At 50.5% G+C, this 18,517-nt stretch overlaps 2 protein-coding genes across 2 annotated transcripts; both read left to right on the forward strand.

Moving 5' to 3' along the window:
• The first annotated feature begins 10,729 nt into the window (after positions 1–10,729).
• On the forward strand, positions 10,730–11,323 carry LOC122170226 (proline-rich protein 4-like). The gene has a single exon (XM_042836923.1). It carries the CDS (start codon positions 10,730–10,732, stop codon positions 11,321–11,323), a length of 594 nt encoding a protein of 197 aa, XP_042692857.1.
• Positions 11,324–13,725: 2,402 nt separating this feature from the next.
• Positions 13,726–14,496, forward strand: LOC122170227 (keratin-associated protein 5-3-like). The gene has a single exon (XM_042836924.1). The coding sequence runs from the start codon at positions 13,726–13,728 to the stop codon at positions 14,494–14,496; it is 771 nt and encodes a 256-aa protein (XP_042692858.1).
• The last annotated feature ends 4,021 nt before the right edge of the window (positions 14,497–18,517 follow it).

Below are 18,517 nucleotides of genomic sequence, written 5' to 3' on the forward strand. Positions count from 1 at the left end.
GACGGTGTGCTGCAGCCCCTGCCAGAAGACAGTCTGCTGTGATCCGTGTCAGAAGAAAGTCTGCTGTGATCCGTGTCAGAAGACTGTCTGCGTTGAGAAGACTGTCTGCTGTGACCCATGTCAGAAGCCTTGCTGTGACCCGTGCCAGACTTGCTGTGACCCATGCCAAAAGCCGTGCTGTGACCCGTGCCAGCAGTCTGTCTGCTGTGACCCGTGTCAGAAGCCTTGCTGTGACCCATGCCAGACTTGCTGTGACCCATGCCAGAAGCCTTGCTGTGACCCGTGCCAGAAGACTGTCTGCTGTGACCCGTGCCAGACTTGCTGTGACCCATGCCAGAAGCCTTGCTGTGACCCATGCCAGACTTGCTGTGACCCATGTCAGAAGACTGTCTGCTGCGACCCGTGCCAGAAGCCATGCTGTGACCCGTGCCAGACTTGCTGCGACCCGTGCCAGAAGCCGTGCTGTGACCCGTGCCAGACTTGCTGTGACCCGTGCCAGAAGACTGTCTGCTGTGATCCGTGCCAGAAGCCATGCTGTGACCCGTGTCAGACTTGCTGTGACCCATGCCAGAAGCCGTGCTGTGACCCGTGCCAGACTTGCTGTGACCCATGCCAGCAGTCCGTTTGCTGTGACCCGTGCCAGAAGCCCTGCTGCAGCTGCTGTAGCCAGCGGTGCCTGCAGACCTGCTGCCACCCGTGCTGCTGCTCTGGCCGTCTGTCCTGCTGCTCCTACGTGGTGAAGAAGAAGCCCGTTGTGGTGTGCTGCAGCCCCGTGCAGTATTGCTCCCCGCTGAGGAAGTGCTGCGTGCCCATCAAGCAGTGCTGCACCACCGTCAAGAAGTGCTGCTGAACCTGCTCTGCGTAGGAGAAACAGCTCTGCCCACAGCCATCTCTGGTGTGCAAGAAGAACAGGCACAAGGGGATGGAGACCTGACCTTCGTTTCTGTTTCACATGATGATGGAGTACATGCCTGCTGATTTTCTTCTGGTTTCCAAAATTAAGCTGTCATCTTCCTCCTTTCACGCTGTCTTTTAATTATCAAAGATCTGCAGTGCACTTGGATATGCCACCCATTGTACAAGGCGTGGAGATCTTATACATTCATTCTCTTCTTGGTGTATGGGACATGGGAAACATTTGCTGTTAGTGTGGTCATTCTGTATTTTCTCTCTTGAGATGTAGACAATAAAACTTGGCATTAAGCAAAACACAAAATATCTTGTTGCTTGGTTGTTCTTACCTCATTTTGATTAGAACATGTCCTTGTCCTGGTGCAATGTTTCAAGTCATCATCAGGCTCCTGAGGACCAACATGTGCTTCAATTGCAAGGCAGAACATTTGGGAAACAGAACTGCTCATCCTAGCTTCTCGTTGGCGTGAATTAGGTCATGTCTAAAGATGGCAGAGCAGTGTGATGCTGTTTTGCTGATCCTCTGCCTCAGATACTCATCTCAATTTTGGCCATCAATCGTAGTGGTTAAGGGCAATAAAACTGACAGGACTGAATGAAATATGCATAATTCCAAGTTCTGAAAACACCCCACATCTAACAATGTGTAGGAACCCATCCGTGATGGTAGAGTAGACGTCCCCTCTCTGGAAGCACTGAAGGTCAGGTTGGAAGGGGCTTTGAGCAATTTGACCTACTGGGAGGTGTCCCTGCCTACAGCAGGGGGGTAAAAATTAGATGATCTTAAATGTTCCTTCCAACCCAAACTATTCTATGATTCTGATTTCAAACAGAACTGAGAGGAATTCACTACTCACTGAACAGCAGTCACCACCTCCTTCCTCTAACACCTCTGAAAATAAAATTCACAGAATACCTTTACTTGGTGAATCCTTTTTATATGAGCAAAGATTTTCTTGTGCGGCGTTCCTGGATTATAAGGACTGGAATGAAACCCAGGAGGCAGAATAGAACTTAAAAGCTCCATTCCTCGAATAGCACACACATGAGTCAGCAATACCCTCTCCACCTGGCTGAGACTTCCTTAACCATTAACATTCAGGACACGGCTTTGAATTGCATGTCTCAGGAAAGTGCCTTGAGCACTGTCTTGATTGCTCCTCTCAATCAGACCTTCAGTATACACAAAGTCTGCATCAGAATAATCTTCTCTACCACTTTAGACTCTCTTGAAAAGATGGTTCAGGTCTTTGGGAGCTTTTAAATCACGGGTAAATCGTACTCAATGCACTCGTGGAAGGATGTCCTATACCATGCCACAGGAAACCCAATCTGAATTGTGTTCTGTCATGAAATCTTGTGAATGTCAATTTCAGCACGTGCTGGAAAAGCTGCCATTGTAGATTCTTCCCATTTCATAAAGGTACTGCCATTCCCAAACTCAAGTAACCTCCATGGAATTTTACAGAGATGTGGCTTCCCTTGTAATGCATGCAAGATCCAAGATGCCTGATATTTCTGACCCGTTTTGTCCCAGTATCTCCTCAACATATATAAAATCCCAATTAACAGCAGCCTTGCAGGTTCACGTCCATTCCTACAAAGCAATCATCCTGGCCAATATAGAATCATAGATTCATAGAATCATAGAATCATAGGATTACCAAGGTTGGAAAAGACCTTCAATATCCCCCAGTCCAGCCATCTGCCTATCGCCAATAGTTCTCATTAAACCATCTCCCTCAACGCAACCAACAATCAAGCCTGATAAAAGAGCAATAAATAATTTATTTGGTGGATGGCATGTTGGAGTGCTTGCCCAAAGAGGACGTTACCTCCTGCAGCAAGTATCTGCTTATTATTGCGTGGCCAATACTTGCCTGGGGACAATGCCAGGAGAGACACCAACGTCACTGGAGATTCTATTCACATTTTAGGAAGAAATTACGTGCCCCAGCCATCGTGGGTCACCTGCCATCACCCCAGCCACGCGCCTCTGAGCCTGCTGAATGCGACAGTAGTTTTTAATTGCCACAAATAGGTGCTACTTCAGCATCTTGGAACTCTGATCCTATGTCATTCTCAACTGAAAACCCTACCAGCATCTTCTTGTCACATGGAGATGCCCAATGGCCACAGTACATTTTCTCATCCCCAAACCTCTTTCATGGCATCTTCATTGTTTCCAACAGAATCACATAATCAGACATTGTGCAGTTTGAGACCATTGGAAGTACAGAGCATTAGCATGGGGAAATGTGATCAGGATTAGTTTCCTTGAACATCATGCTTGCGAAGGACACAGAATCAAATCCTTAGTCTGAAATACTCAACTAACTGATGAAACAAATTAATCAGCATGAATGCCATGAGACCCAAGCTACCTCTGCCTCACATACCCTAGAAACAACCTCAGAAAATGGAAAACGTGGAAACAACACAGGGGAAGGCTGCATGTATCTGAGAAATAAAAAGCGTAGATGTGAGGACAAAGCACCACTGCAACAGCCCTATGCACAATGGGAAAAGAGAAAGACTTCCACCAACGTCGGATGCACAACCACCTCTCAGAGGCAGGAGAAAAGCAGTTCACATTTACATATTTTGTCCACTGGTCCCCCAGAATTGCAGCCGAGGGGGCGCATGAGCAATGAATGACATTTCCTTTTTCCAGGCATGGTTCTCCCGCCTGCTTCAGCACCCCGAGCAAATTGCTGAGTGTCTCAAGGTCATTCCTGAGGAAGCGGATGGGATCACTGTATAGCTACGTCCCATTCCCATTAATGTAAATTGATTAGAAAATTTGCACCTGTTGTTCATACGTGCAACTAATTATGGGGCAGCGTTGAGGCGGTGAGCAAGCAGAAAAAAGTCAAGATTAAGTACCGGAAGACATGTGAGAGGCATACATTGGGGGATAAAGGGTGAATTGCTGAATAATGCCTCATTTCCAGGGGTTCCGTTTGGAGCCATATAAAAGGCTGCCCACCACTCAACTCTTCATTCACTCATCTTGAGTTCCTCTCACCTGTCCTCACTGGTCAACAGGGTAAGTTGGAGCTTGAAGCTTGCTTTCTCATGTGTTGTATTGTGTCTGGGTGCTTTGTAGGAAGTTATCTGTGATTTCCTACGCTGCCTTGTTTGAGGTCAGTTCTAGAGATTGGTTTTGGGGTCCACCTGGGTGGCTTCCCTTTAATGGCCACTAAGCCATGCACTGATGGCCGACCCCAAAACATGGAGATCTCAGGGACAGGCTGCCTTGGGATTCTGGACTTTGCCATCCAGTTTGGGATGGACTTGGGGATGAGCATGCCTTAAGCAGCATAAACTGAAATTCAGGCAGAGAAAATGAGACTCTTTCTGTTCCTTTCCAGCTTTGCCTACACTCCTACCAACACCATGCCCAACGGATGCTGCGGTGGTGGCAATAACTGCACCGTCTGCTGCTACACCAGCAGCAAGTCCTGCAAGACGCCGTGCTGCAAGACGCAGAGCTGCTGCCCCTCGCAGTGCTGCTACCCCTCGCAGTCCTGCTGCCCATCACAGTACTGCTGCCCATCGCAGTGCTGCCCCATGCCCTGCTGCATGCCCATGACCTGCTGCTACACCCTGAGCAACAACAACAGCAGCAGTGGCTGCTGTGGCTGCGGCAACTAAAGCCCTGGGCACGGGACAAGGCTGCGCTCAGCTCCCCTGCTGCTGCTCTTCCCCCCTGGCTCCTTGCTGCTGGATATGGATATGGATACAGCCCTAAGCACCCTCTTTGCTTAGAGACTGCAGATCTCTCCTTTTCTTTTCTCGCCTTTCATCACCAAATGCCTGTAATGTGCTCTGAAGTTTCTACCCACTGATCAGTGTGATTTTCCTTTGCAAGCACTAGTCCCTGCTGTTAACTTTGCTTTTTGGTGTATGGGATGTTAAATGCTTTTCGTCTCTGTTTTGCTTCAATCTGCCTGGAAAAAAAATATATACATACCTATTAAAGCCTGTAGTTCATAGCACTGCAGAACTTGTGGTTGTTGTCTGTTTGCTACCTGGTGCATCTGAGGTGCATCACCTCATCTATTGCATTCTCTTTGCATTTTCTTCCAGCAATGGGCTGCTGCTGGATAGATGGTGTGAACTGGGGGGGTTTGAACACAGAATGAACTGCTCTGTGTCCCCGATGCAGCTCTGAGCTTGTGCATGAGCCTAGCCAGGTATAAGCTGGGTGTTTGGGAAAGCAGCCTTCCTACTTTTGCTGTAAAACTACAAAGAAATAGAAGATAATATATAAACTTGTGATGGGTGTGAATGACTTCTGGAACACTGACATAGGCACGTCACATATAGGAAAGCTTTGTGTGTTTCAACCACCCGTAGATTTATTAAAGCACCTATGGAGAATTCCTACAAACACTTCAACATTTATGAGAAGGACATCCTGTCTGTACCTAAATGCCTGGGTTTCCCAGTACAGAGCTCAGGTGGTGGGAGAAAATCTGAAATGCCTCCATCACCTTCAAGGAGTGGTTGGGTCATTTGGGGTTGGACCATAACACAGCATGTGAGCCCTGCTCTGTGGTCCTCAGTCTGTGGCTAACTCCCTTTAGCTGACTGCACCCCACATCAGTCCCTTTGCAGTCCCTTTGATCTGTAGCCCACCCACTGAAGTCCATGAATATCCCAGTTACACGCACATCACTATCATTAGTGGGATGTGCTCTCTTAGATCCTCACCTCTTCCCGCTGCAGGATTTGCAAATGAGAACTTTTCCTGCTTGAAGGTGCAAGTGAAGATTGCCCTTTTGATTCTGCCCCATTAATTCCCTATAAATTAATCAGTTCTCACAGGCAGGCAATGCATGTCTCTTCAGGAGGGATCTGCTAGAAAGGAAATGCCATGCATGTTCTCCTTCCCTGCCTGGAGACCTTGCTATTACGCGTGTTCCTTCTCCAGCATTTCGCTCAAGGAATGACTGTCATTCCAGCAAAGCCTCGGAAGGAGCTGGCAGGATTTACTGCAGGGTGAAGCAGTGCTACAACCACGTCTGTTCCCCTTGCATGTTGCAGAAAGCAAAGCAGGATCCCTGCTAATACATTCAGGGTTGGCAGCAGCTCAGCATCGTAGGACGCAGGGCAGACGCAGGGAACTCACCAGGCGAGCTCCGCCATCCGCTCATTAGGCACCTCTCCTCTTGGGGTAATGGGGCAAAAGCTTCAAATGAGAGCCATGAATCTCAGTCACAGGAAAACTTCCTGCTGAGTACTCTGTGTTTCTGCCAGCCTCCAGCCCCACAGCAAAGGGCACGGGAGGTCAGCGTTAAACGAGCGTTCATTCTGCCTGGCTCAGTTGCCCAAGGCTTCACCTGGAGCTTCCTGCTCCCTCTGTCCTCCCAGAAGATAGTTCCACCTGAGCAACTTCTCTTCCTGCATGGCTGCAGTTCCTGCCTCCTGCTGAGCCCCGTGACCCCACCTGGGACCGGTTTTCTGTGCTGGTTAACTCTCCTGCCCTCATCTTCTCTCAGTCCATGCTGTCTCTACAGGTCCTGGCAAAACATCCCTCCCCATTTTTATACACTGAAAGGTTGCAGTGAGGTCTCTCCAGAGCTTTCTTTTCCTCAGGCTCAGTAATCCCACGGCTATCTCCACAGCAGAGGTGCTCTCTTGCAGGGGGGACACTGCCTTTGGTGCATCCCCTGCTGCCTTTCTGGGGACATTTGCACATTGACAGCTCATTTCCAACATTTTGTCCACCAGAACCTCAATTCCTTCCCCACAGCACTGCATTCACCAGCCAGGGTTGCCTTGACTCCAGTGCAGGATGGTGCACTCAGCCTTGCTGAACCTCCTGAGGTTATCATGCATCACACCCTTCCCCAGAGCTGTACCTCCTCGTGTCGCCATTTGCACAAGTGCAGTCCCTCAACTTTTTAATTAAAATGCAAAATATTCCACAGGGAGGCCAATTCAGTTCAGAGCCTTAGAAAACATTCCAAGGGAAGCAGACCTGGCAGAGCAAAGCAGGAACTGAAGCATCTCTTCTTTGTGTTGGTAATGCCCAACGCAAAGCTGGACCTCCCAGCCTGGAGGATGTGCAGAAGTTTAGGCAAACCAAAGGACAACACGCAGACACTCTTGAGATCAGGGGGGAACGATGATCACGTGGAGTCACGTGTAGGTGACCAGGACCCAGGAACTGATGTGACCCTGACATGTCCCAAGCACATGATCTGCATGCTCCTTCCTCAAATGCGTGTCCTGTGACCAGGAACGAACACACGTAGCTCCATGAAATTCACCAGATGTTTGTTTCAGACTCCGGTCCGGTGAAACATCCCATCACACACCCAAAAAACACAACCTGGGGGCTTCGGTTTCAGTCCTTACACTGACTCAGCATCAGCCACTGCTGAGTAAATCCCTGAGCATCTGTGGCCGTCACAGTCCGCGTTGGTCAAACGGATGCAGGGATGCATTTTTTGGCTCCCATGCAAAGCTGCAGCAAGGACAAATTCATTAGTATTCATGGGAGCCCTTTGATTATCTGCAGGCTAAATAGTTATGAGGCAAAATAAAGGTTGTGATCACAGATAATAAGGCAAAGAGTAAACATCAGAAGACACGTATAGCTAAAAAGTATGGGTTTGGGTTAGTAAACAGGGAAGTCTGAATGGTCAATGCCTGTCTCACTTCCAGGAGGAGGGTGTGCGAAGGGACTATAAAAGGTCTCAGGGTCCAGGGCACTTCATTCGCTCCTCTCCTCTTCTCTCCACTTCTCACCGTTCAGCAGGGTAAGTGAGAGCTTTTAACCTTCCTTCCTATTCACAGAAGAGAAACTCTACGGGTGTCTGAATAGAGATGGGTGTCTGGGTTGGGTCTTTGGCTGACGCTGGGCTTTAGGAAGGGATATGCTGGGAGCCTCGGGATGGAGAGGCCATGAGAGCATCGGTGGAGCCATTCAGAGCAATGGGAGCATTTCAGGCCCGGGACTGCCTGAACATTGCTGTATGACTGCTGCTACACTGTTAGGGACGAGGAGGTGGGCATCTCCACTGCAGCAGAAAGACAGGCAGATGTTCCAGGCAAGACTTACTACCAAAAAAATACCACAGGAGCAGGTTTCAGCTCCTTGAATCTCTGACATTGAGTGAGAGAGCACTGAGTGAATTCTGCATTTCCAAATACACTCCCTGTCACAGCCTGACTCTTTCTATTCCCTTCCAGCTCTGCCTACACAACCATCACCATGCCCAACGGAGGCTGCGGGTGCTGCGGTGGCAACAACAACAACTACACCGTCTGCTGCTACAGCAGTCCGAGGTGCTGCAAGACACCGTGCTGCTATCCCTCTCAGTACTGCTGCCCCACACCCTGCTGCATGCCCATGACCTGCTGCTACACCCTGAGCAGCAACAACAACAACAACAGCTGCTGTGGCTGTGGCAACTAAAGCCCTGGGTGCAGGACAAGGCTGCGCTCAGCTCCCCTGCTGCTGCGCTCCTGCTGCTCCCCCCTGGCTCCTCGCTGCTGGATATGGACATGGATACGGACACGGCCATGGATGTTCCCCCTTCTTTGCTTAGAGACTGCAGATCTCTCCTCTTCTTTGCTTACCTTTCATCACCAAATGCCTGGAATGTGCTTTGAAGTTTCTCCTCGCTGATCAGTGTGGTTTATCCTTTGTGAGCACTAATCCTGCCGCTAATTTTCCTCTTGGTGTATGGGATGCTCTCCTTCCTTTGCTTTAATCTCCAATTAGTCATGAAAGACAATAAAAGCTGTGCCTTATGACACCGCAAACGTCTGGTCTGTGTGAATTCCTTTTCCATGTTGTTTTAAGCCGTAGCTCTGATCTGGGACTTTTTTATCAGCTGCTTACTTTCTGATTATAAGGAATTTGCCAACAACTCAGCAATGGCAGCACCCTGGGGCACACGGTGAACTTCTTGGCTCAGTGCTCACCTGGGGATGAGCAGCACTTGCTGGGGTCAGTGTGCCAAGCCATTGCAGTCCCTGCCATCTTTTCATGCTTGCAAGAAGAACCATCTGCAATAGAACAATAGAAGCGCCTTTATAAACCTACAGCAGAGATAAAGGCCCTCTTGCTAATGGAAACCTTCCCAATGCATGTGCTGGGCAGTAAAGCTTCATAGCAGACCAATACTTTATCAATAACAGTAAATAGACAAGCAAGTGTCCAAACTAAGACAGATGGTGCAGGGAGAGTCGCTGAAAGATAAGGAGATACAAATGTAGTTGGAAGGGTTCAGGAATGCTGTTTAATTCCACCTGGGGTTCTATTAAAACGTGGCAGTGAGATCAAGAAGTGAAATACTTGCAAAGTTCCACGGGAAGGGCAAAACATCTTTTCAAATGCCATAAAAAATAAATAAATGGACAAAAACAAATTCTACAGAAGCAGCATCGTCACGGGGCTGCGGCGACGAGCTGTAAATCAAAACTCCTGATGGCTCTTCGCCAAGGGTTTTTCCACCCTTACAAGCAAGTCCTGTGCCTCCCTGCAAAGCAATTACATTTTTTCCTGGAGCTGGAGAATAAATCATCCCAGCGAAGCCCTGCGGTCACACCCCTGCGTTCTGCACATGCTTTTCCCCATGATTCAAACCCCATCGCTGCTCAGACAAACTCTGAGCATCACTTCCAGAGCTCTGCTGCGGAGTGGAAATGCCTTTTGCACGGAGCCCCGAGGCAGCTGGGGGAGATGCTCTGCTGGTGTTTAATCAGAAATGCAAAGAGGAGGAGCTCCATGGGCAGTGAGTCAATGCAGAACCATCAGGAGGTGGACACGGCCCTGGACAAAGCATGGCATCGTTGGTTGGTGAGGTCAGCACCACTCTGTGATGTCCTCATTCCAGATTTGCAGAGCATAAAAGGGCGTTTGGTGCTGAACCCGTTCACTTGGGGTGAAAAGGCAGAAAATCCTCACTGGTGTTGAGCAGCACCAGTTCATATTTCCCAGAGTGGGTGAAAAACCCAAAGAGTGGCTTGGGGTGAAAGCCCACCTCACAGCCATGAGGGTTAGGTGTGGCCAGGAAGGGTGAAACAGAATGCAAAAATCAAGCAGTCATTAATGAAAGCAGTATTCATTATTTTTCCAAATTTTCCTTTGGAAAAAAAAAATATATATATGTATTAATAATAAAAAACCATTTGTTTTGACAAGATTATTCATTTTCTAGGATGTGTTAATCTCTACTTTCTTTGAACCCTCCCCATGGGAACCCATCACCATTTGCACACTGCTCCAACGTCCCATTCCAGGGCAGTTGGGTTTGGGATGCAGGACCCCCATTCCCACTGATGGGTTTCCCCCTGCCACGAGACTTTCTGGGAACATCAGTCAGCATCACGGCATTCCAGGTATCCTTATCCTATACCCCATCTGACGTACATTAGGTAACAGCCTATTTGAGCGTAACCGATGGGAGAACTAATTAGATAATGGCCAATGCATATGCAAAGAGCTACGCTGACATTACAGCAAGGGAGCTGCTAATTGCAGCTGATTAATCCAATAGTAAGTGTCAGGAAAAAAAAAAAAAATACATGCAGAAGTGGCACTCAGTGCTCAGCTATTAATTCCCATGGCATGCCTCATTGCCAGGAGAGCGCAGCTGCATATAAAAGCTTTTGGCTGCGGCGCAGTCCTCAGGACTCGGACACTGCTCAGCCAGCGGTCACAGGGTGAGTTGGATTCCCTCTGCTGTCTCAGATTCCTAATTTTTGCCTAGAAACAACCCCAAAATGCAAAACTCCATGGTTTTCTTTTTCCCAGCCTGTTTATCCCCGAGGGCTTGGCCGTCTCTGCTGCACGATGCAGTACCGTAAGGGCGAAGATGACTTTGGATGCCACGACGATGCAACCTGCGGTTGCCACGACGGCCCCGTGAGCATCCCAGATCTGTCTCCATGCCACGACCGCAGCAGCCTCAGCCACGACATCGAGGGGTCCTGCCAGAGCGTGCCACAGGGCTGCCAACCCATAGAGCCCTGCCCGCCCCGCAGCTGCTGCCCATCACAGCGCAGCTGGGATTGTGGTAAACCCCGACGGCGGGTGGAGGTGAGCCCTGTGCAGCCCGTCTGCCCACCAGTGAAAATCCACCGCCGGCCACTGCAGCAGTACCGACCACCACAGCAGAGTGAGGAGCAGGGCTGCTGTAAGCCTCGCAGGAGAGTGGAGCAGTGCCCCTCTGAGGAGCCCATCACGCTGCATCCCCAACCGTTGCAGCACCGCTGTCCCTGCATCCCCTACTGCCGTCCTCCTGTCCAGCACTGCCGTCCATCAGTCCAGCACTGCCGTCCTCCTGTCCAGCACTGCTGCCCCACCGCTGTGCCCCTGCCACAGCATCCTGGCCAGCACCAGTGCAAGCAAGTGCAGATCTTGCCACCCTTCCAGTATAAGAAATGAGGAGAGGTCCCACGCCAGCACGTTGCTCCACACTGCTGCCCCCAAGCTCAGCATGGAGGTGCTCTGCGTTTTGCCCAAGCTGCTCGTGCTGCCACCTCTGCTTTCTGGCTGCTGCTCTGCACACTTTGGGGACTTCAGGGATGTGGTCCCCTGCTTTGTGATGGCATCAACACTCTAAATCCAGTTCTGGGCACAGCTGCTCGGGGAAGAGGTGGATGCCCCATCACTGGAGGTGCTCAGGGCCAGGCTGGATGGAACCTTGGGCAGCCCGACATGGAGGGAGGTGTTCTGCCCATGGCAAGGGTTTGGACCAGTTAATCCTTAAGGTCCCTCCCAACCCAAACCATGCCACAGTGCTATGAAATTCCCGGAGGTTTTCTCCACCAAAGAACTGACCTCAATCACCTCAGCCCCACTTTGCTCCTGGGTCTCCCACCTGGGGGGAAGACAAGCATCCAGGTGATGGATGAACACCAGGAGGTGCAGGCAGCTGATAACAAGTGCTCCTTCTCTCACAGCTTCAGTGCATCATGATCTCAGGGCTGTTCCAAACAAGGGATGGGGCTGGGTTGGAAAAAGGCACACGCTGTGAGGGACAGGAGCAGCGGGGACTCTTGCAAGTTGACTTTCTCCCTGTGTATTCAATAATAAAGTTGATAACAATCCACTGACCCTTGGCTCCTCCTTCTTTTACCCCCAACATTACGATGAGCAGATATTAAAAGTCATTACGATTCTCACAAGGAAATCTGCTAAATGGAAAACAGAATCTGAGTTCACACGTGAGGACCTCAGCCACAGCTACAGCTGTTTCATTGGGCTGAGCTGCAGTTGTGTGCTGCGTACTCCCCTGCATGGTAGCACCCACCAGAGGGGTGATGGATGGGCTCCCCCATGGTCTGTCACACACACCCCACCAATGAGTGACCCTAGTACCAACTGTTTGCTCCCTGTGTGCTATCATCCCATTAACCAGGCAGTAACACCACACCAGGACGCCATCCATCATGGAAATGTTAATCATGATAATTAGGCATGTGTCCCAGCACGTGAGGTGTGTCTGTGCATGCCAGGAATGCTTTCACTCAGTGCAGGAAGCACAATCCGGCTCTTCACCCACTGTTTGGTGTGCTGCTTTGCCAGCAAATCTTTCCCTGCATTCATACACAGTGTTCTTTCTTCGTATTGCTCCCAGTCACAGCCCCAGGTGTCCCTAGCAACCCCAAGGAAAAACAGGGGAGGGAAAGAAAACACATTTACTTTAGGCAGAGAACCGCCATGATTGATTTTTATCTCCAAGGAAATCCCACTTCCACCAGAACTTTAACTTCCAAAATCCCTCCCTGAGTCCATTCATTTTTCCCAACATCCTGCCATCATCACAGCTCTATGGAGCCTCTGACCAGAGCTGGGATTACCGAGGGCACTGCAGAGCCAGGAAGAAATGGAAGGGGCTCCATCCGCTGCACTCCCCATCCACAAAATCATCACCAAGCCCATCAGCATGGTTTGCTCTCAGTGACTCAGTGCTGGCTGTTCCCAATCCCTGTTTGTCCTTCAGGCACCTGGAGGTGCCCCTATGGGGAATAGAGGGAATGCCAGGACAGAAACACTGTGCGCATGAAGGCTCCTGACTCATCGGTCACCCGTCAGCCTCCACTCAGTGTCTCAGTCCTCTCAGCTGGGCAATAAGTGCGTTATTACCTGCCTCATAGAGCCCATATGAGCTTGAGCACTGCAGTTCCTTTATGGGCACTTCTCAGTAACTGTGGCATAATTAAGAGATACTTATCAAGAATCGTGAGTCAAGCAGAATGTGCCAAGTCCTGGGAACAGCATCTAAATGGAAGGGATGTTTAGTCAATAAATAATTTAATCCTCGTTCCTGCAGTGTGTTTCATTTACAGGGAGAAGATCTGTAGCCCTATAAAAGGGCTCCGTCCCTTTGTCTCTCACAGTCTGCTCCCCTGGTCTGCGTCTGCCTTCCCTCATCACTTGGGTAAGGCAGCTCAGAGCAGCTGGGATGGGTTTGAGGTGGTTGGGATGCAGGAGGTCACGCAGTGGGGACACGAGAGCCTTCCTTTGGACTGCACTTAACCAGGAGCTAAGCAGAGGGGAAGCTACTAGGGAATGTGGGTATGGGATTCTCAGCAGTTCCACTGTGTGCTGCAGTACCTTATGGCTGCTTCTGTGCTGGGAGATGAAAAAATTCTGTGCTGGGAGATGAAAAGTGCAAGGTCAGAAAGAGGGTTTGGAAGTATTGGGTGATAGCAAGAATGTCTTTTAGATCTGGTCTTGATGACGAGCAGGGCTGGGATATGCATGGGAAGCTAAACAAAAAGGGAGGATGTGGAAATGGAGACCTATCTGTGTTTTCCAGGCTTTTTCCCTGCAACTCCAACATGATTTACTCCTCCGGAAGAGAGTCCTACTTCAACCTGAACTCCACCTGGTATGACCCTGCTGGGTCCTGGCTGGACACCCGGCGCACACCGTTCCGTTACGGCTACAACAACTGCTGCTCCTCGCGGTGCGACGGCGAAGGCGTGGAGGGCATGAGAGGGCACAACTACCGGCACTACGGCTACCGGCAGCCGGTCTGCTCTGAGCGATGCCAAGGCTACACCACGGCTGAGTCGTGCCATGGAGGTGGAGGGTCCAGCTGTGCCAGGAGACCCACCTACAGCTATGGGTCAACGGGGGGATGTCAGGGCTACGGGAGGTCGGTGTGCTCTGAGAGGTGCCAGGGGTCCTCGGGTTCGTGCCATGGAGGTGGCGGATCCAGCTGTGTCAGGAGGCCCACCTACAGCTATGGGTCAACTGGAGGATGCCAAGGTTATGGGCGATCAGTGTGCTCTGAGAGGTGCCAGGGGTCCTCGGGTTCGTGCCATGGAGGTGGCGGATCCAGCTGTGTCAGGAGACCCACCTACAGCTATGGGTCAACTGGAGGATGCCAAGGCTATGGGAGGTCAGTGTGCTCCGAGCGGTGCCAGGGTTCCTCTGGAGGGGGATGCCACAGTTCGGTTCAGCAGCCGCAATGCAGTGAGCCAGTGCAGTGCATCCCACAGTGCTGCCCCACGCCAGCCCCTGTGCAGCAAGTGCCCACGGCCAAGTGCATCCCCCGCCAGCAACAGCAGCAGGTCTGCAAGGTGCCAGCCCGGAAGATAAAGTAAGGGATGCAAAGAGTGGGGATGGGTGAGAAACTTCAGTGTTGCCCTGGTGTTCCACGTGTCCTTGGAGATCTCCACTCTTCCTGTCTTGTTGCTCGTGATGTGATTTGAAGATGTAACCCACTGTCTCAGTGCGCAATGCCAAGTGTTCTTCCTTGTCTTTGTGAGTCATGCAACACTGCAATGCCCTCGTGCTGTGTTTGATTCACCTCCCTTCGTTCTTTCATGGCAGATACAGAGACAATAAAAAATACAGCTCATGGCCACCTCGTATCAATGCTTTCTACCCTTTGAATCATCTCTCTGTCTCTTTAAATTGCTTCTGTCCCTTCTTGTGGTGGGAGCTGAAGTCTGCAGCATCCCCCCTCTCACTGGCTTGGAGATTCCTGGTCAGTCCCACCTGGTGCCAAGTTTTCCTAAGGCGCTGCTTCCTGCTGAGAGGGAGCCAACAGCTTTTGTCATGGACTCGGTGCAACCCAGCAATTAAATACTAATATAGTAATACTTAAAAAAAAAACACATACCATCAGAGAGGTAAAAATGAGAAGTTTTTCTTGACACATCATTTCGTTCCCTGAGAGGGCAGCGGGTGCGGTTTGATTTACATCACCAAGCCTCCAAAATGAGCCCTGGGGAAATGACCAGGAAAGGAATCGAGGGCAAAGGCAGAGACAGAGGGGATGCTGAGGGCGATGGAGCCTTTGTCGTGGGGGAGGAATGGGAACCACCTAGCCAGGAACACGAGTCAAAGAAGACTTTGAATTACACCAGGGGTTGACAATGAGAGGGAATTGGATCTCTGTAGCAGGCCAGAAGAGCCTGAGGTCCCAGTGGGGTCAGGGTTGATGGGGTGAGGGGGAGCTCTCTGGGAGGATCCTTGTAACACTGCAGGGATCTGTTGGTGACTCACAGCTCTGTGTCTCGGGAGGCTCCAGGTGGCTCCTGGTGTGTTCCAGATGGCTTCAAGCAGCTCCCAGGAGACTCCAGGTGACTCCAGGTGGCTCCAGGTGGCTCCCAGGGGACTCTAGGTGGCTCCTCGAGGACTCCAGGTGGTTCCAGGTGGCTCCTGGAGGATTTTCAAGTGGATGCAGGTGGCTCCAGGTGGATCCTTGCACCTCACCCAACCCAGAGCCTCCATCCTCCATGGTCCCCAGCCCTGGCCTCCTGCCTGTTGCAGCTTGCAGGATGTGACACATCACAGAACCAGCTGCCCAGCAGCTGTAATGGTGGAGATTTCCCTGCAGCACGATATGGAGAGGAAAAGAAGTTCATACAGGTGCCCCTTCCTGGGCTGGAGTTTTATGTATGCATACATGGGTCTCTTAACAAACAGCCTTCCTCACTGGGCTCTTCCTCATGTGAAGGTGATGCTGGGACACCTTACAGAGCACACGGTCCCCAAACCAAGTACTGCTCCAAGGACTGCAGTCAGAGCATCCAAATCCACCTCTGTATCCCTCTGGAGCTTCTGGGAAAGGGATAAGGAGGGCTGGAGGATTGCTCCCTCCAAAGCAAAAATCAGTGAGAAATTTGGAGGTTTCCCACAGATTCTCCCAAGGTCCCACACTTGTTCTGTACTTCATTCATCACCTTCATCACCCGAACACCAATTACTGAAATACAGAAGGATCATGGCCACATATAAGCCACTCAGAAACCATGATCCAAACCCAGCTTCTGAGACTTTTACTAAGACAATTGAAATTTCTTTCATGAAAAAAGCAATAAGTGATGCATGGAAACAACCTCTAAAGAAACCAAGGGACTCAGGGAAGCCTCTCCCAAATCTCAGGTGCTGCATACATGATGCTCACCATAGGGTCAGGGCTATGGGTCTCCAACATGTGAGCATCCTCCCTGCTCCGCTCTATCGTCGAGAGAAGTGATAAACATGTTTGTCACCATCTGGGTGATCTGGGGTGTAATTAGTGCCCCGTTGTGAATACTGGTTTCACAAGAATCCTCATTCTTCTGCTGTTTGTGAAATATCTCCAGACAGCTTCCGATCTTCCGATGCTCACGGGTCTTTGCAATGTGGTGATTCAGCTCCGTGGGTCAGTGATGAATCTCCTGAGCTCCGTTTCGTTTCAGTTCAATCTGTGCTATTATTAATATCACAGTGGCCTCTAGAGTCCTGGCTGGGATCAGGCCTGGTGCTCTCTGTAGGTAGAAAGGCACTTTGCTCCCCAAGGCAGACTCCCAGATGGGCAGTGACAAGGGTCCCCATTACAGGTGGGGATGGAGGACAGAGGGAAGAGCCCAGGAACGTCACAATACATTCCTTTCCTCTTTTTAGTTCAGTTAAAAGTGGAGAAAGGGGACCAGTATCGGTACTGGGAACGTGTCCCAGCATCCCACTGCAGGAATGGGATGGATGCCTGACCCTCCTGCCTGGGTGCTCTCTGTCTCCTGTAGGACTTTCCATTCCCTCTGTTTAGGTTAAAGGCTCTCCTTCAGGTCAGAAGGACTGAGTGAACAATACCACAGCACTCCTTCTAGTGCTTCTTCACTGTTTTACTCAGAAATACATTTCTCTGATCCTACTCCCATGCCCCAGTTGAGGTCCTGTTGCCTGCATGCCCCATTCCCATCACTCCAACTGCATCCAGTGGGAGTGTGCCTCAAAGCCTCCCACCCCAAAGCCCCAAACCTCAGGGATGGGTTTTGACCCCATAGGCCTCCCCGTTCCTTTCATAACCCACCAGGGCTGGCCCTGCTGCCCCAGGGTCACTGCAGGATGTTCTCATTCACAGGACATCTCTGCACTCACCTCCCATCGTGTCCTCATACCTGCATTCCTAATTCCCTTTGCCTCCTTCGCCCACTCACAACCTACATAATTTTTTTCTTAAGCTGCTGAAACACGCTCATTTTTTCCTACACATCACCACGTAGTTCTTTGCTGATTTCAGGCCCCTTTTATTCGCTGGATTCCTCGGCAGCCCAGAGGATCCCATATCCAACATCCCACCCCATTTCCCTCATTCCTATGTGTTCACATTTCTAGCTTGGGCTCATGGCAGCTTCGTGTTAGGCGGATACTTCAGGGGAATGCAGCAAGCCCATCCAGAACCTCCCATCCCTGCACATGAACAGTAGGCGTGGAGGGCAATTAGCATTTTTATGGAGTAACACAAGGAATGGTGATCCCGAAGACAGGATATTGATCCATTCGTGACACCGTGAGTCAAAACAAGAGAGGAAAAACTCCAATTAGCGAAGCATCCGTGGTGGTGAACCATTGAATCTCCCCTGCTGGAGCTCGCCTTGTTTCCGGAGGAAAAACTCCAGCTCCCTATAAAAGACCTCATAACCATTTCTCTTCATTCTCTCATCTTCACGCCTCCTCCTGTGCTCCCACTGAACAGAGTAAGTCTGGCTCCTCACAGTGCTGTGCTTTACGTGCTCTCCAGCTTTGTTCCTATCTCAAATTCTTGGCCTTCTCTCGCACTTCTCATCTCCACTTCTCTCTCTGGATGCATTCTCTTATTCCTTGTGGCTTCCTTATCTTCTCCTGTATGGGAATAATAGAGAGAAGAGAGGTAAACTCAGAATTTACTGCTTCAAACTGCCGATGGTGAGAATCTTCCAGTCAAGCTCTAGATCCTGTCTGGCTACCACTTCTCACTCACCCCTGAGTGCTTTAACATCTACCTTCTGTCTTTGCTAAGCACTGAGGTGAAAGATTTGCTCAAGAGAGGGCATGGAGGGCGATGAGCACTGCTAATTTTAATCCATATTCCAAGAACCAGGCCTATAATAAGCATCTGTTCTTGATCCACAATCTTGCCTTTGCAAATCTCAAAGGTGATGGTCTTTCCTGCAGGTCTGCGAAGATGTGCTCCCGCCAGGACAAGGACCAGTGCCACCGACAGGAGCAGTCCTCATGCCACAGCAGTGAGGGGTGTGGAGGGGGCAGCGGGGGCTCTGGGTGCCATGGGAGCAGTGGATCCAGGTGCCATAGCAGCAGTGGTGGGTGTGGATGCCATAGGAGCAGTGGATCCGGATGCCACAGGAGCACTGG

Source organism: Centrocercus urophasianus, unplaced genomic scaffold (assembly GCF_019232065.1).
Source record: "Centrocercus urophasianus isolate 14NV4802_14NV808 unplaced genomic scaffold, USGS_Curo_1.0 seq_65, whole genome shotgun sequence".
Classification (NCBI taxonomy): Eukaryota; Metazoa; Chordata; class Aves; order Galliformes; family Phasianidae; genus Centrocercus; species Centrocercus urophasianus.